The 17,302-nt window shown below is 39.7% G+C and overlaps 1 protein-coding gene across 6 annotated transcripts in view; it reads left to right on the top strand.

Annotated features, from left to right (window-relative positions):
• The window catches only part of LOC148879505 (DNA (cytosine-5)-methyltransferase 1-like), a 171,442-nt gene that overhangs the window by 33,933 nt on the left and 120,207 nt on the right, over positions 1-17,302 (top strand). For all 6 annotated transcript variants that reach the window (XR_016104257.1, XR_016104258.1, XM_088961046.1 and 3 more), the window contains 2 exons: positions 14,549-14,656; positions 14,736-14,855. Coding sequence is in view for 4 of the 6 variants with exons in the window: in XM_088961046.1 (XP_088817172.1) it covers positions 14,549-14,656; positions 14,736-14,855 (228 nt within the window). In the remaining 2 variants the exon portion in view is untranslated. The remainder of the gene's footprint in view (positions 1-14,548; positions 14,657-14,735; positions 14,856-17,302) is intronic.

Raw genomic sequence — 17,302 nt, 5'->3', positions numbered from 1 at the left:
TCAGATGCCAACAAATAATAACAGGGAAGGCTAGGAGGTGCTGAGCAATGAGAATAACTGCCAGAGTGGATTTGGTCTATAATCCTTTGGGTGTAATTGTGTAAAGATTCTTTCTAAATAGGAATTATTGCAAAAAAAGTGCCACTAGCACCTGGATTTACTTCACCTGTAACCCAAAATTCATTGAAGACTTCCAACAAATCATCTTTTCTTATCTCTCAACATTTTTGGTTGAAAGCCGTAGTGAAACCTTATAGTCATGGAGCTTCTGAATTATCCATTAAGAACACTGCTTCTTTTATCTCCTCCAGAGTGAACCTACCTTCTAGTGGTTTCTTCCATAGATGCCTTTAAAATGATTCACAAAAACTCTCACAATGTCCTCGTCCCATGTTAGCATTTCTCCCTCAAACTCCACGCCACGAATGAAGTTTTTCGTTCTTCTTCCATTTGCTTAAGAGTGAAAAAAATCTAGTGTTCCCGTCATCCTCTAAAAGCCATTTGCACCACGGTTTTTGTCTCCAAGAAATTTCTTCCTTCCTCAAGAGTTCTTCCAACTCTTTTTTAAAAATCCATCTTTCTTTCCTTTCCTCTTCTGATAAGATTCTCAAAGACTCCTTATCTAATTCCTCTACTCTTTTAGGAGTCCAACTCTTCTTGTCTTGCACCCTCCCAAAGTTTTCTTTATTCCACACTTTTACCCTCTCTTTTAGTTTCTTTAGTTTTTTAACAAATCTGACACTCTTTTCTCTTGCAAAGATTCCACTTTTCTCCCACCACACCTTAACTTTCACCAGAAACTAGGGGTCTTCCAACTACATGTTTTCAAATCTAAAAGGGATTGGTCCTCCTACTAGCCTTTCCTCCCCTAAACTTAAGGATAGTGGTCTGGAGTTATTCTAGTCAGGGCTTTTGATACTAAATCTTTCCACATCTCTTCCTAATCCACTATGAACAAAAATCTATCCAATTTTGAGCAAACTGGATTATTTTGAAAATTGGACCAAGTGTAGTGTGCATGTAGGAGAGGTAATTCCTTTAATTCCAAAGCCTCCACCAAGTTATTGAACTTCCTCATACTTGTGGTTATGGCTCAGATTATTTGACTCATTTGAGAATCTAATAACATTGAAATCACCCCCTGAACACCATGGACCTTCCCAAAGAGTCCTAATATCACTCAACTCTTCCCAAAAAAGATTACTTTCTCTATAGGTTTTTGGGCCATAAACATTTCTTAATGCCCAAAGTTTATTGTCCTGCTGTCTCTTTATTTTTATTGAGACCAAAAACTACCCAATTAACTCTACACATTCCACCTCATTTCTCCACATTGTCAAAATTCGTCCTGGCACCCCCCAAGAAGGGGCATAAACCAAACTTACACCTCTCTCCCCCAGATACTTCTTATCCGTATTCTATCCACTTCCTGCAATTTTGTTTCTTGGAGCATAACCATATCTGGCTTCTTTTTTAAAAGTCTTCTAATTATCCTCCTCTTTCGCAGGCCAACTCTTTCGAAACCTCCTGTAGGTTGTTTTCCTCTTCAGACTTTCCCTGATCAGACTCCAACGAAAGAATCTCTGTTGCACTTAAGCTTGGTTCATGATTCAGATCAACTCCCGAAGCACAGAAATCCTGCCTTTGCTCTTGGATTGGCTGTGTACTCGACTCGGCCTTGTCTATAGGGGCGCTGAATTCTGTCTTCATCTGCGATGTCCCCTTCTCAGTGGGTGCGGTGTTTAAGCCAGCAGTTGAATGCTCTTCAGAAAGCAATGCCACACCTAACTGCTCATCATCCCACCTTTTATGGCCTTGGAGCTGTCAACACTTCCTAAACTTGACGGGGAATCATCACTTGCAATCTGACAGTCACTCCAATCGCTACATTCTTCGTCTTCCTCCTCTTTCCTTCTGTTGTACCTCGGGTTGGGTTTCTCTGCAGTTATAGTCAACATCTTTTGCCTTGGATTCCGCTCCAGATTAGAAGCTTTTTGAGTTGAAGTGGCTGTAGATGTCTCTTTTTGTCCTTTCTCTTCAAGTTGACCCCACTTGACTGTTTCTGTCATCTCTACAGGTTTCCCTATTAAAGTAACCACACATGACAACAGTCTTAAGTTGACATGAGCATTTTCTGACCTTGAATTAACACTATTCTCTTCCAGAAGAAAACTATCTTTCCCCCTCCCCTTTGAATGCCCACCAAACTTGTCTTCCAATTCTTTAAATGTTTTCCTAGAAAATTCCTCCTCCTCCCCTTTTTTTCCTTCTACATGCCCCATACTCACCCACATTTTCGTCCTCCCCAACCCTTCCAACAACCACATCTCCCTCCTGAATAACTGTCAAACTTTCATTTTGAACTGCTGATTCTGGCTCAATAATCTTCACCCTAACAACCTACTTGGACGACTCAACCTTATCTTCTCAATCACTAACTCACTCTCCCTTAGGCTCTTCTTGATTCCTGTCACAGGCAACCCCTTCTTTGCTAAAAGATACCTTCTCCACTTCTTTTCTACCAACTTCCCCTTCTAAACCAACCAAAACCTCTCAGACTTAAAACCCTACCTTATTTTACATCTTTATGATTCCCTCTCCTTTCTCCTCTCACCCCATCCCACACAATCAATTGTATTCCCATCTTTTAGTACCCCCTTCTGCCTCCTAAGCAGTAGAGAAAACCTCTGCACCAGATCTTTGTATTCTTTACAATTACCTACCAAAGTGTTCACACTTTTCTTCACCATCTTCTCTGCGAGCTGGAAATCCTCATGCAATGAATGATTCGGCACATCAGAACATTGAGACTTCTTAAGCTGTGAGGTGTCACTCTTCTTTTTCTCTACTGCCATTGAAATAGAAACCTCCTTCCTCTTAAACTTTGTAATCACCCAAGTCCAATCTTCACCATAATCTCTATTTTGATTGAAATGGCTTGATGATACTGCCTGAGATGTCCATTCTGCTCCATTCAGTGACTCTACCTATCCTTATTGTTAACATACCTTTGTCTTTATTCTCTTTGTTTGCCAAAACCTTTTCAACTTTTGAACCCTTTGTGTTACCATCATCCTTTTGTCAAACTGCCCAAGCCTAACACTATTATTTATTTGGGCCACACCACCCTCATTAAGATCCTCAACCGGTCCACACTCCTACGACCTTTCAACCAAGTGTTTAAACTTTTGAGATACATGTTCAGTATTAAATATGTTCACATCACCACATCCCTCAAAAAGAAACCCAAAATTGCCCTTGTCTTCAACTTGCAAACCCCCTCAACTTGACATTTCAACTCCCTCTCATTCAAGACAGAATAATGATTCTCAAAACTAGGCTTGCCTTCCCTAATCTCTTGATCTTCTAACCATCTAAGTGGATAGCAACCTTCCACCATCACTCTTAAGTTGAAACCCTCTATTGCAGAAAACAACACCAATAAAGGAGTCAAGTGAATTTCTTTAGCTTCCACTAGGATTCTGTCTCCTAGTCTTATCTCTGGTGATTGAAACTGATCCAGTTCCCAGTTGAGCACATCATCTTTTCATGTACCTCTTCTTTCTTTAATGAAATTTGGTTAAATTTCCCTGAAAAAAAAGTAAAGAGGCGGATGAAAAGGAAAAAACCAGCATTTAGTTTTCTAACCTTGATTCACTCTTCAGATTCCAAATAGAGTTGACCCACTTCGTCACCTCATCAGACCAGTTTGGGTCCCACCTTCTAGTGGGTTTAATAATTTGAATTTCGATGGCATATTTTTCAAGGCGCCAAGGCGAGGCTAGGTAATTGCGGGGGGGGCACCTTGTCGCCTAGTTGCCTAGGTGTCACCTATTTGATGGATTTTTTTTTTCTTTTTTTATGTTAAAAACATAGATCCTACGGTAGTTCCCTAGGTACCATAACCATATATCTTTAATAGTTATTCATTATTTTGATAAGAAAAGTATAAATTTCATATTAAAGTATGGAAAATCAACATATTCATGAGAAGAAAAGGAAGAAGGAAAATAAAATTCAAAAAATATGGGGGCTGAACCCTTATTTTTGTTATAGGAAAAGAAGAAAATAAAAAGTGTCGGTAGTAGTAGTAGAAGAAATTTTAATTTCTTCCTTATTGGTTCAGGTTTTCAAGTCTTTGAGGGTTCAATACAGCATTTAGCAATGTTTGTGTTGATTAAACCCTAATAAATAAGAAAATAATAAAAAGAAATTAGTATATAAACACACAAAATGATTATTTTAGTTTAATAGTCTAATTTATAATTATAATCTCAAAAAAGAATGAATAAAAAAGTATTTTATAGTAGGAAGTAGAAAACTGCTTGGCGATTAAGCGAGGCGAGCCTCGAAGGGCGCCTTGTTGCCTAGGCATTACCTTGACAACTATGTTCGATGGTAGTGAGGGGAATCTGGGCCCTTCAGGTATTCGAAGTGTTTTTCGGAATGAGGAGGAAGGAATTATTGCCCTTAACTTGGGACCAATAGATGTGGGAGACTCCTTAAGGGCAGAAATTTTGGCAGTGATGGAAGGGATCCAAAAAGCCTAGGAGCTGAATATAAGAAGATTGATCATAGAAGTGGATTCAAAGTTGGTAGTTAACTGGCTGCAAGAAGGATGAGACTGGCTGGTGGAAATTTGTCAATGAAAGTATTTAACACAAGATATAGAGATCAAGTTGCAGTGGTTTAAAAGGAGTGCAAATGGCTTTTCTGGTGCTTTGACAAAGAATGGGGTGGGAAGGGATCAACTTTTCTGGGCTGTTCTGTAATTTTTGTATTCTTGTCATCTTGGAGAGAGCTAAGAGAGTTTAATGAAAATTTCTGGTTATTTATGAAAAAAAGAAAAAACCTATGAACCAGACATTTCTTTAGCAAGCTTATAGATCATACAGTTTTCCCACAGAATCCATGGACATCTTCATGCTACAGGTCAGATTCTCTGGTACTAAATGGAAGAGAATATAGACTCCACAAATCTACTAACCAGACATTTCCCCCAGACTCCCATGGCAGGGGGTGTTTAAAAACTCAACCTCTGGAAACAAAAATGTGTCATTGAAAATCTCAAGTAAAATTCCTCCACCCTTCCCCTTCTGGATGTAGTCATGGAATGCTGAGAACTTAAATGTGATAAAGTTAAAAGAGTAAATTACACCCACACTATTTTCTTGGAAATGTTCACTAACCTCCCCTATTTCTGAAAGAAAAAGTTTTAGAAGAAAAACAACCTTCTGAAATAAATGGACTGTTCAAAAAGGTGCATAAAAGTGATGGAGAACAACAGAAACAAAGAATCAAGAAGAGAGAAGAGGAAGAAGAAGGTGGCGGCAATAAGGGTTCAGAGAGAGATTTTTGAATCTTATCTCTTACACCCTAATTCCTTTTCATTAACTTAATTTCAGTAATTTACAAAGAGGCCCTTAACTGGGCGAATAATTAAAAAAGACATAACATAAGAAAGGCCCATTACAGCAAAGAACATAAAGAAAAGAAATAAGAAAACAGTCTATGGGCCATTCGGCCCATCTTCTCTACAGTTTTTGACCTCCCATCTCATCGCGGGACTGATATCTGATGACAGAATATGCAAAATAACATTATTGCCCTGATGTCCATTCAAAACATTCGAATGGGAACATGAATGCTCATAATCCTAAACATGTTATCACCTGTAACCACAATGTCATCTACATTATATGAAACCAAAACAATTATGAGATTTTAATTTCTTTTTAGTAAACAACTTATGATTAAGATAATAGTGTGAAAATCCAAATCTTTGAATGGCTTCACCAAGCCTTTCAAAGTAGGCTCTTGGTGATTGCTTCAAGTCATGGGTAGACTTTCTTTAGTCTGCAAATTTCCCTTCACTGTTTGGGATGATAGTACCTGGAGGTGGTTACATGTATGTTTTTTCTTGGCGGTCTTCATTCAAAGGAAAAAAAACATGTTTGACGTCAAGATGTACTGACCAAGAAAAAAATGATAGCAAGAAGTAATAAGACCTTGTTTCGACTATTGCTACAGTAGTCCGAACAGGAAGAAGAAGAAGAAGAAGAAGAAGAAGAAGAAGAAGAAGAAGGGTCTTTCGAAAATCTGATGGGATAACCCATTCAGTCGACCCCCTTAATCTATATTAGATTCTAATCATAGTTACAAAGACAGAAATAACCTTACTTAAGTGTGGGGCAAAGTAACTCTAATAACACTGCCACATAAGCAAGTTACTTAATAAATAGAAGAAGACTAAACTACCCCTATTTGGCACATCTTAACACTCCCCCTCAAGTTGGAGAATATATGTCATATAATCCCAGCTTGTTAATAGATAGTTCACTTTCCCTGAGCTTAGAGCTTTTGTAAACAAATCTGCCCACTGGTCATTGGAACCCACATGTTCTGTATTTATCTCTCTGGCAAGAACCTTCTCTCTCACAAAGTGGCAATCAACCTCTATGTGCTTCGTTTTCTCATGAAAGATAGGATTGGATGAGATATGTAGTGCAGCTTGGTTGTCACAGTACAATTTCATAGGTTTATCCATGTGAAACCCAATTTCTTGTAGGAGATTCCTCAGCCACACTAATTCACAGGTAGTGTGATCCATGGCCCTATATTCGGCTTTAGCACTGCTTCTGGCTATAATTGTCTGCTTTTTACTCCTCCATGTCACAAGATTTCCTCCCAGAAATGTGCAATAGCTTGTAGTAGATCTTCTGTCACTCACTGAGCCTGCCCAGTCTGCATCTGTATACCCAACTACTTCAAGTTTTCCTCCTGGTTTATACAATAGCCCACGGCCTGGAGCTCCTTTCAGATACCTCACAATTCTAAGGACTGCATCCCAGTGAGGTATACGAGGGTTCTGCATGAATTGGCTCACCACACTGACTGCAAAGGAGATGTTGAGTCTCGTGATAGTCAGATAGTTCAGCTTTCCCACTAGTTGTCTATACCTTCCAGGATCTTCAAATACTTCTCTTGTATCACTGCTCAACTTAACATTTGGCACAGATTCACACCTTGTTTTGACCTGGCAACCTCTATTCCCAAGAAATACTTTAATGTTCCAAGGTCCTTTGTTTGAAAATGATTTTGCAGAAATACCTTTAGTTTGCCAATCCCCAATTTATCACTACCAGTGATGACAATATCATCCACATAGACCACTAATAAAATCTTCCCAGCTTCTGAGTCATAGCTGAACACTGAGTGATCAACCTGGCATTGCTTCATTCCAAAACTCTTCACCACTTCGCTGAATTTCCCAAACCAAGCACGTGGAGATTGCTTCAACCCATAAATTGCTTTCTTCAGCCTGCACACCTTACCACCCTCCCCTTGAGCAACAAACCCAGGTGGTTGCTCCATATATACCTCCTCCACTAGATCACCATGGAGGAAGGCATTCTTTATGTCAAGTTGAAGGAGAGGCCAATCATACATAATTGCCAAGGAAATTATGACACGAACAGAACCAATTTTAGCCACCGGAGAGAATGTCTCCATATAGTCCACACCATATACCTGTGAGTAACCTTTAGCAACAAGTCTGGCCTTCAGACGCTCCACACTACCATCTGGCAAGTATTTCACAGTATACACCCATTTACAGCCCACAACATGCTTCTCAGGTGGAAGAGTAGTAAGTTCCCACGTTTGAGTATGTTGAAGAGCAGAAAGTTCCTCTTCCATTGCCTGCCGCCATCCAGGTGAACTAAGAGCTTCTTGAACATTGTTAGGTAGGGAAATAGAAGACAAAAGTGAAACAAACTGGCGATGTGAGGCAGAAAGACGAGATAATGAAACAAAATTGGAAATGGGATGGAGTGTGGAACTACGTTTACCTTTCCGTAAGGCAATGGGTAGGTCAAGATCTGAAGGTTCAGCAATAGGAGCCATGAGAGGATCCATAGATGAGGTAGAAGCAGGAGGAGGGACCGGTGTCGTTCGACGTGTATACACTTGTCGGATCGGTGGTCGTTCAGTGGTGACTTGCATTGGATGAGGAGATGAGTCTACTCCAACAACAGCCTCTGGAACCGAATCACTGACAGGAAGAGGAAGAGGAGGTAAGGGTGAGGACAAGGGTGCTTCATGACTAGAGAAGAAGGGGGCAGACTCAAAAAATGTGACATCAGGGCAGACATAGCACTTTCGGGCAATAGGATTATAACACTTGTACCCTTTTTGAGTCCGAGAGTAGCCAAGGAAGACACATTTAATTGAGCGTGCATCTAGCTTGTCTATTCCAAGACTCAGATTATGAACAAAGCACACACAACCAAAGACACGAGGAGTTAATGGAAACAGAGATAAAATGGGAAACAAGATGGAGAAGGGGGACCGACCATGAAGAATAAAAGAATGAGAAAACATGCAGTGAGTACAGCATCACTCCAAAACCGTTTAGGAACATGCATGTGGTGAAGCATAGACCGAGCAATTTCAAGAAGATGACGATTCTTTCGTTCAGCCGCCCCATTTTGTTGAGGGGTGAAAGCACACGAGGTCTGATGAATAATGCCATGCTGTTCTAAATATTGTTGAAATGCAGTAAGAAAGTATTCACGACCATTATCTGAACGAAGAATTTTGATTGGAACACCAAATTGTGTGCGTATTTCAGCATGGAATTTTTGAAAAATGGAAAATAATTCACTTCTTTCTTTCATTAAGTAAATCCATGTCATTCTTGAACAATCATCAATAAAGGAGACAAAATACTTGTACCCATTATAAGACTCTATCTTGATCGGACCCCAAGCATCTGAGTGAACCAAAAAAAAAGGACTCAACATACAACTCTCAACTCTTGGACTGAAGGACACACGACGGTGTTTACCAAACTGACATGACTCACATTGTAAAACTAACAACTGACTCAATGATGGAACCAACATCTTGAAAACCTTGAGAGATGGATGTCCCAGTCGGCAATGCCATTGTAGAGGAGTAAGGGAAGTCTGAAGTGCAATTGAAGATCCATTGCCGTCAAGGTAATACAATCCACCAGATTCATGCCCCCCACCAATCTTCTTCCCTGTCTTGAGATCCTGAAAAACACAAGTGGAAGGAAAGAAGGTAATGGAACAGTTAAGAGCTTTGGTTGTTTTACTAACAGATATAAGATTGAATGGAAACTTAGGTACGTATAAAACAGATGATAAAGGGACAGAAGCCAAGTCAACATTACCAACACCACAGATGGGAGATGAGGACCCATTGGCAAGTGTAACAGTTTGTGGTGTGGAGGTTTCAGCAAGAGAAGAGAACACACCTGGAGTCCCGGTCATATGATCTGAGGCTCCAGAGTCAATAATCCAGGAAGGAGTTTTAGATGACATGCAAGCGATACCTGATTGGGCATATGTGGCAATGGTATGCTGTGAAGTAGTTTGAAGGAACCGTTCATACTCATCACGCGGAACACTCACCATCTCCCTCCCAGAAGTAGATGTAGATGTGGAAGGTGTTAGGTCTGCCAGTTTACTGTCACTAATAGCAACCTCGCCTACTACAGCATGATTAGCCCATTTAGAGGGAGGGCCATGTAGATCATAACAGAAATTCACTGTGTCCATCTCTACCACAATGAGTACACTTCCTTGTAGAGTTATTTTTTCCTCTGCCACGGCCTCCCCCTGAGTCACGACCACCCCTACCAATCATGGAATTGCTCCGGCCCCCTTTGGAATGACCTCCCCCTCTTGTACTATGTCCACCACCTCTAACTGTCACAAGTGCTGATCTATCATACTATGTGGGGTTCTCTGTCTGGCCCAAAGATATTCTACGAAGTCTTGAGAATACTTTCTCAAGTGTAGGAAGAGTAGAGCCCCCCAATATTTGAGCTCTAACTGGTTCATATTCCGACTTCAGCCCCACTAAAAATCTTGTAACATCTAGCTGCTCCCTTTGCTGTTGCTGAACTTGAATATCTGGAGTAAGGGGATGATAGACATTGAGTTCATTCCTTATATTCTTCATGCAGGCATAGTACTCTTCTAGTGTTTTGGTTCTTTGTTGTAAATCAAAGTACTCCTGATACAACTGATATACTCTTGTTGTGTTATCTTGTACAGAATATAGCTTCTTAGCATGCTCCCATATATCCTTAGCCGTATCAAGGAACATGAAGTTGGCACTGTTTTTGGGTTCCATACTATTCCACAGCCAAGTCATGATTTGATCATCTTCTTGTTCCCAATCATCAAACCCTGGAGAGTCAACCGGTGGCTTCTCATCTCTAACATGCTTTGCTTTCTTCTTTGCCTTGAGAAAAACTTCCACTGATTTAGCCCATGGAACATAGTTCTCCTCATTTAGCTTAATTGATATCATTTGTACTCCTAGGTAGTCGGAGGAAATTACTACACTAGGTTTCTGATCATTGTAGCCTTCTCCTATTGCTGCCATTGTACTCTTTCACAATTGTCTCTAACTTTACTTCTCAGCTACAAGCTGATTGATGTTGTTCACAGTTTGATATTTCAGCACCTATTGCAACCTCTAAACACCACTGCTGATTTCACACACTTGTTCTTATTCACACTACTACTGACTTCACACACTTACGTCCCACATAAGCATCAGTTTACCATTCACTAATCACAAGTAGAGGCCCTTTTACAACCACTCAAGCACCACAACACAGCCAAATCTGCTGCACCCAGTTCAGACTTATTTAACACACTTAAGAGGGCATTACACAACCACAAGGAGTTCGGCAAGGTAACTGCATTCTACCTTACACCACTCGACCACTTACAGCAGCCCTAACACCATTCAAAGACTTACAACAGCCCTAACACCATTCAACGACTTACAGCAGCCCTACGCCATTCGGCTACTGCACACACAGCCCTTCCTAGGGCAACAATGAACCTAGTTCTCTAGGTTCTACTCAGTACAACAACTTCTTGTAGGGTTTCTACCCAGAAATATATGTAACAATAGAAGAAGAGAGAACCGACCTTCCTTTGAGAATATCAATCAACCATTCACTACTGAAGTCACTTTCCTTGTTGAAGAAGGTTATGCGCAGCAGAGAGACAAGCTGTAGTGTTTCTGACCTAGGGCGAACCAGTTCTCTCCATCGACTGATCAGAAACGAAGGTGAAGAGTCACGAACAATGCTGAGGTGCTTTACCAACTGATTTGGGTCAGGAACCTGGCTCTGATACCATGTTTTGACTGTTGCTACAGTAGTCCGAACAGGAAGAGGAGAAGAAGAAGAAGAAGAGAAGAAGAAGAAGGGTCTTTCGAAAATCTGATGGGATAACCCATTCAGTCGACCCCCTTAATCTATATTAGATTCTAATCATAGTTACAAAGACAGAAATAACCTTACTTAAGTGTGGGGCAGAGTAACTCTAATAACACTGCCACATAAGCAAGTTACTTAATAAACAGAAGAAGACTAAACTACCCCTATTCGGCACATCTTAACAGACCCAAATAGGATTCACTTTTGCCACTGAGGCAAACTTATCTACCTACCTTAAGTCCTAGTTTGTTTGCAGTGCACAATTTTATTTGCACAGATGCAAAAGAATGGGAATGCAAATGGATAGAATGCTAATTCTGACTTTTTTTTGTTGTAAAATTTCCTTTTATTTTGTTTGGCTGCATTACAAATGAAGTAAAATAAAACTTAAAGAAAAGTAAAGCAAAAGCTGATGTAAAAGTGAGTTTGAATTTACACTTTTCTTATTTGTACTTCCTTGCAATTGCATTAGTACAAATGAGACTGCACTGCAAACAAACAGACCCTTATGATTTATTTGGTCTGCATGGAGAGCTTAGTTGAACATATCAATAAGAGTGGTATCATGGATACAAAGCTTATATAGTTTTTTTTTTTTTTTTCTTTTTCTTTTCACCTTTCTCCATGGTTGACATCTTGAGAGGTTGGCAGCAGGTGTCAAATTCTTCTTCCTCTAGAACCGATATCTTTTCAGAGTGGTAACCACCCCCATCAACAAGTGAAGTTAAACTTTGATGGGTGTGGTTTGGAAAACTCAGGCAGCTCTGGCATAGGTGTGTTCTGAAACAGCAATGGAGCAATACTTGCAATCTTCTTAGGACCAAAAGGAATTTGGTGATTCGACTAGAGAAGAATTGCTTTTTGTTTTAAAAGCTTGAGGCTGGACAAATGATTGAATTTTAAAAATCTGACCATGAAGGGGGAATTATAGGTTGTCAAGAATTGCAAGGTTTTGAAAGAAGAACCTTTCGATGTCTCTTTCCGTGGGGGGGGGGGTGGAGTCAGGAAAAGGTGGAGTTACAGAGGTGAAGAAGAGGGAGAGCAGATGTGAAGCTAAGGAGGCTGCTGTTGAGGTGTTGCCAGAAACGGAGGAGGGGAAAGAAGGAAATGTGGATTTAAAGAAAATCATTGACAGGGAGGTGGAGGTTGGCAAGCCTTTGGGTTTGTTTTTCTGGGGAGGAGAGGCTTTTGCTAGAAGATCTTTTGAAGAATTTAAGAGGGGATGGTTGGAAGAGAGACTTAAGAAAGCCATAGTATGGGAAGGGAAGAAATATGGAAGGAGGGCAGGAAGAATTTTTTAATGGGGAAGTTTGAATGTGGAGGAGTTACCAGGGGATGGCTTTTGGTGCTTGTAAGAAGGGACTCTCGTTTAATTTGTTTTATGGTTTGCATTTAGCTTGTTTTTGAGGTGTTATCATAGCACCTGTTAAGTGGTTGTAATCAGTTTTTCTTTCTCCTTTTAATAAAATTTTTCTTTTACTATAAAAAAGGTTGTCATGGGTTGGCGAAGAGAGAACCAACAAATTTCTTGGCAATAAAGATGTGATGATGGAGATCTTGCACCTGTCGTCTTATCCCACTTTTACATTCACTTGGACACAAAGAACAGCTAGCAGTCTGGCAGATCTGATGGGTAAACAACAGGCAAATAGGGCACAATTGTTTTGGGGAAATGTACAACAATGATACAAAAGAAAAAGGGCTTGGACGGCTCTGCTAGTCCTACATTACTTGTAAACTACTCTTTATATATTATTCTTTTCCTATAATTAATAAAATTGCCAATTGTCGACTATCAAAAAAATAAATGTGTGACTTGTAGCAGGCTTTATTCCTTGTTTTGTTTTAGTTGTTTTCCACCACTAATTGTCATTTTATCTTTTCTGCCTGGTTATTCGTATTCCTTATGCTGATACAGCAGAGAAATTCGTTGTATCAGGTTTTTTTCTTTTTTTTTTTTTGATTAGTAAAAGAGAATTTCTTTAAGATGAGAAAAGAATACAGGTTATGAGTAGCCTCAGCTACCCACTAAAACTTAAGATGCCACCTATCACTTTTGATTTTTCATCCTTACAACTGAGCCCAAAAAGACTGATCCCTGTTTGCTCCTTGTTTTTCTAGCTGGTCTGAAATCCATTTGCCGCTCTTGGAGTCCACTGAAATAATAACTGCATGTCCTTGGAGGGGTATTTTAGCCTTCTTGGTATCATTTCTAAACAGCCAGGATTTCTTTTCAGTTTGGTTTAGCCAGCTTATCACTACTTTGGAGTCATCTTCCACGACAAGCTTTCACACTCCCAACTCCTTAGCTTTTTGATTCCCAAAGACCACACTGCCTTTAGTTCAGCTGTAGTGGAATCACCCATACCTATAGGGCCCTAGAACAGCCCCATTACAATCCCCTTGTCATCCTCTGATTCCAGATCTTCCTGGGTTGCCAAGGCTGCTTCCATCAAAGTTTATTTTGAGGAAACCTGATTCAGAGGGGTCCCATTCCTTTAAGACCTTCTTCTTAACATCTGAAGATGAAGCAACTTCTCTCCAGTTCCTGATTATATCATCCACTGTAAAGTCTGAAAATAACTTTAGTGATTTTACCCATGATGTTACCTTTATCATAATCCTTTCAATTAATTCTTCTTTGCATCTTTTCTTTTCTTAAAATATTCTCAAGTTTCTTTCCTCCCACAGCACCCAAATAAGTGCTGCTCTTGTGCACCTCAATAGTGCTCTCGCTCTTCTTTTTGTGGAAGAGTCAAACAGCCTTTCCAAGTTCATCTGAGTATCCCACCTACATCCATAAAAATAGAAGAACCAATCCCAAATACTGCTAGCAATAGGACAGGAGACAAGGATATGATAAGCAGTCTCACCATTCGGCTCACACAAACAGCACCAATTAGGTAACGGGCACCAGCCATTATCAGTTTTAGTCTTGTTTCTTCACAATCCTTGTACAGTGTTTTTTCAGTTGTGAGCCTCTTGCCTTTGTTATGCTCTTTGTTTTTTTTTTTTGTATTTTTTTTGGATCAAAAGTATTTCATGAATGTGTAATATCTACTGCAAGCAGAACACAATGTTTTGTTAGTGACAGGTGTCAACCTCACTGATTTTATTGTTGCTTGTTTTCTTCTGTTTTGATGATTTTAAATTGCAGCTTCCTTATTGATATCCTGTTAGGATTGGCTATGCAGTCTCCATCACTGAACTTTTTTGTTTCCAGAACCATTATTTTGGTTCCCTGGAACAATTAGATTGATATGCCACATTCTTCAGGGCAAAGAAGGAGCACAAAATTATGTAGGCCGGATCTTGGAGTTTCTCAAAACAGTGGAGGGTGGAGATTATTTTAGAGTCCAATGGTTCTTTAGAGCAGAAGATACGGTGGGAAACTGATAGTATTGAATTTAATTATGACATTTTTTCTTAATCTTGATTCTTACACTTTGTATGCATTATACAGGTCATGAAAGATGAAGCCGCCTTCCATGACAAGAAGCGACTATTTTATTCTGATTTAATGAATGACAATTTATTAGATTGCATTGTTTCAAAAGTCAAGATCGTACAGATGGCACCTAGTGTATGATGCTTCAATCTCTAATTTTATTATGTAAACTGAAAACTCTCCTTTATGCTTGCCTTATTTTAATGCTTTCTTTATTTTTTGTTTTATTTTCTATTTTGTTCTTCTTCTCTTCCTTTTTCCCCAAGAGAGCCATGCTAGGAATTATAACTTTTTTTTTTTTGATAAGTAACAAGAAAGTATTTATTAATATGAACAGAATAATATGTACAATGTCAAGCTTCCCATGGGGAGGCAGGTAAATCTACTTATCTATATAACCCATAAGTAAACAATTACAGTTGAGAGCCCAATATAAATAACCCCCTATTGACTACTTGCTTAGCTAAAGTATCAGCCAACCCAGTTGTGGCAATAGGTACCCGTTGAGTTTTAATCACCATGTTTCCTTTTAATAAATTTATCTGCTTTAATACCTCTCTACGAGTCCAAACTGTTTTCTTCTCATATTTTAACTAACCAACGATTACCTGAGAATCCCCTTCAATGATTACTCTCTCCATATTCATTTCTTTCGCTTTTTGTACCCCATATAAAAAACCATTAGTTCAGCCCTTGTGAATCTCCCAATCCTACTGGACCTGAGAACAGTGGCCAAGATGTGACCTCCCTTATCCCTAAAGACTCCTCCCACACCTGAGGGGCCTGCGTTTCCAAAGCTACTGCCATTAAAAATTAACTTCATGAAGCTGCCTTCAGGTGGTTCCCATTCTTTATGCATTTTCCTTTTTCTTGATGATGATGCAACTATTTCCATCCACTTCCTTATAACATCATCTTTTGAGTAAGGTGCCATGAGAATATGCCGCCCAATGATTTTCCCCAATGATTACCCTTGTGATGATACATTCCTACATCATTTCCGTGTTTCTTTTCTTGACATCAAATGTTCTTGCATTGCTTTCTTCCTGTTGTGAGGATTATTTAATTGTTATTTTATAGTTTCTGTTAGTGGGTTGTCCTTTTAAGATATTGTCAGTTAGTTATTTTCTTTCTTTCTTATTAGTTTGTTTCTAGGGAGTGCTGCTAGGGGCATACATGTAATTTCCATTCTTTTTCTATTAAGTTAATATAAATAATGAACTGGCGGCAGCTAGAAGGAGGTTTTCTTTTTCTCTCAATCATATCTTTCTCTTCTTCTCTTTCTCTCTCTCGTCTCTCTCTCTCCATGAATGATTACATGGTATCGGAGCAAGGTTTTGGGCTATAAAAGAATTTCGGTCTGTCCTATTTGAACCTGCTTTGTCCTCTTTTCCTTCTTTGGTTTCTTGGATGTGGAAGACAGAGAAACCCTACCAGACTACTTGCGGCTCCTCCTTTGGGTTCTTCCTTGGTCGTAATATCAAGGAAACCCTAGTCGAAGAAGGGCGATGCAGATAGAGACTCCCTTTCTTCTCTGTTCGATGCTGTGAAGTCAATTTCTGGTTGGCACCTTCGTACAGGTGCTGGGCAGGGTATGTGTTCTTGTTTTTTTTGTTTTTGGCCAATGGTGTGAAGGCCTTATTCCTTGGTTCTATACATTCGTTTGGATGCTGGATTGTTAGACTATATGGGTTGTAGTCGGACTGATAGTTTAATATTCTAACGTCTGCCTTGGCTAGTGTTGGACTGATTACCGGGCTGGTTTAATGACTGAACCATCACAGGGTTGATTTCTGCATTTTTTTTTTGTTTATTTTTCCACATCCCAGAAGTAAATTTCTTGAGGGTTAGTATTCTGTTTGTTGCTGTTGTGTAGTTGTGTGGGATTTGGACTGATTTCAGCAGTACTCTATGGCAAACTATGATTCAACTTCATCGGGGGTTACACCGACCCGCAACACAACTGGTATGGGAGATGAAAACATGATTTTTCCCATGCCCATTACCCCTTTAAATGGTCTAAACTACCTGGAGTGGGCTAAAAGTGTAAAACTTTATGTAACGGCAAGGGGAACATGATAGGTGGGACCAAGAAAACAGTATGGTGATGTCTTGGTTCCTTGTAGCCATGGAACCTGATGTGATGAAGAACTTTATGTGGGCATACACCACTAGTGAGATCTGGGAACAAGCCAAAACTACCTATTCTGAGCAAAGGCATTATGCCAAGGTTTACTAGTTGCAAGCTGAATCCTTAACTTGTAAATAAGGAAATCGTAGTTTGTCTTCCTATTATTCAGCCCTTACTTTCATATGGAAAAATTGGATCATTATCAGGCTATAGAGTGGAAACATGATGATGATGCTAAGGCCTACAGGAAGGTGGTTTCTCAGTAGCGTGTGTTTGCCTTCTTGTTGGGACTGAACCTTGCCTATGAACCTTTGAGAGTTCAGATCCTAGGAAGCAAAGAGTTGCCTTCGGTTCACAAGGTATACTCCCTTGCTCAATCGAAAGAAAGTAGGCGGAGTGTGATGGTTACAGTTGAGGGGGAGCAACAAGTTGCTTTGGCTGCGATGAGTAA

The sequence above is a fragment of the Nelumbo lutea genome, chromosome 1 (genome assembly GCF_056320005.1).
Source record: "Nelumbo lutea isolate HS-2025 chromosome 1, American lotus-T2T, whole genome shotgun sequence".
Lineage (NCBI taxonomy): Eukaryota > Viridiplantae > Streptophyta > Magnoliopsida > Proteales > Nelumbonaceae > Nelumbo > Nelumbo lutea.
This window is presented reverse-complemented; position numbering and strand designations above follow the sequence as displayed.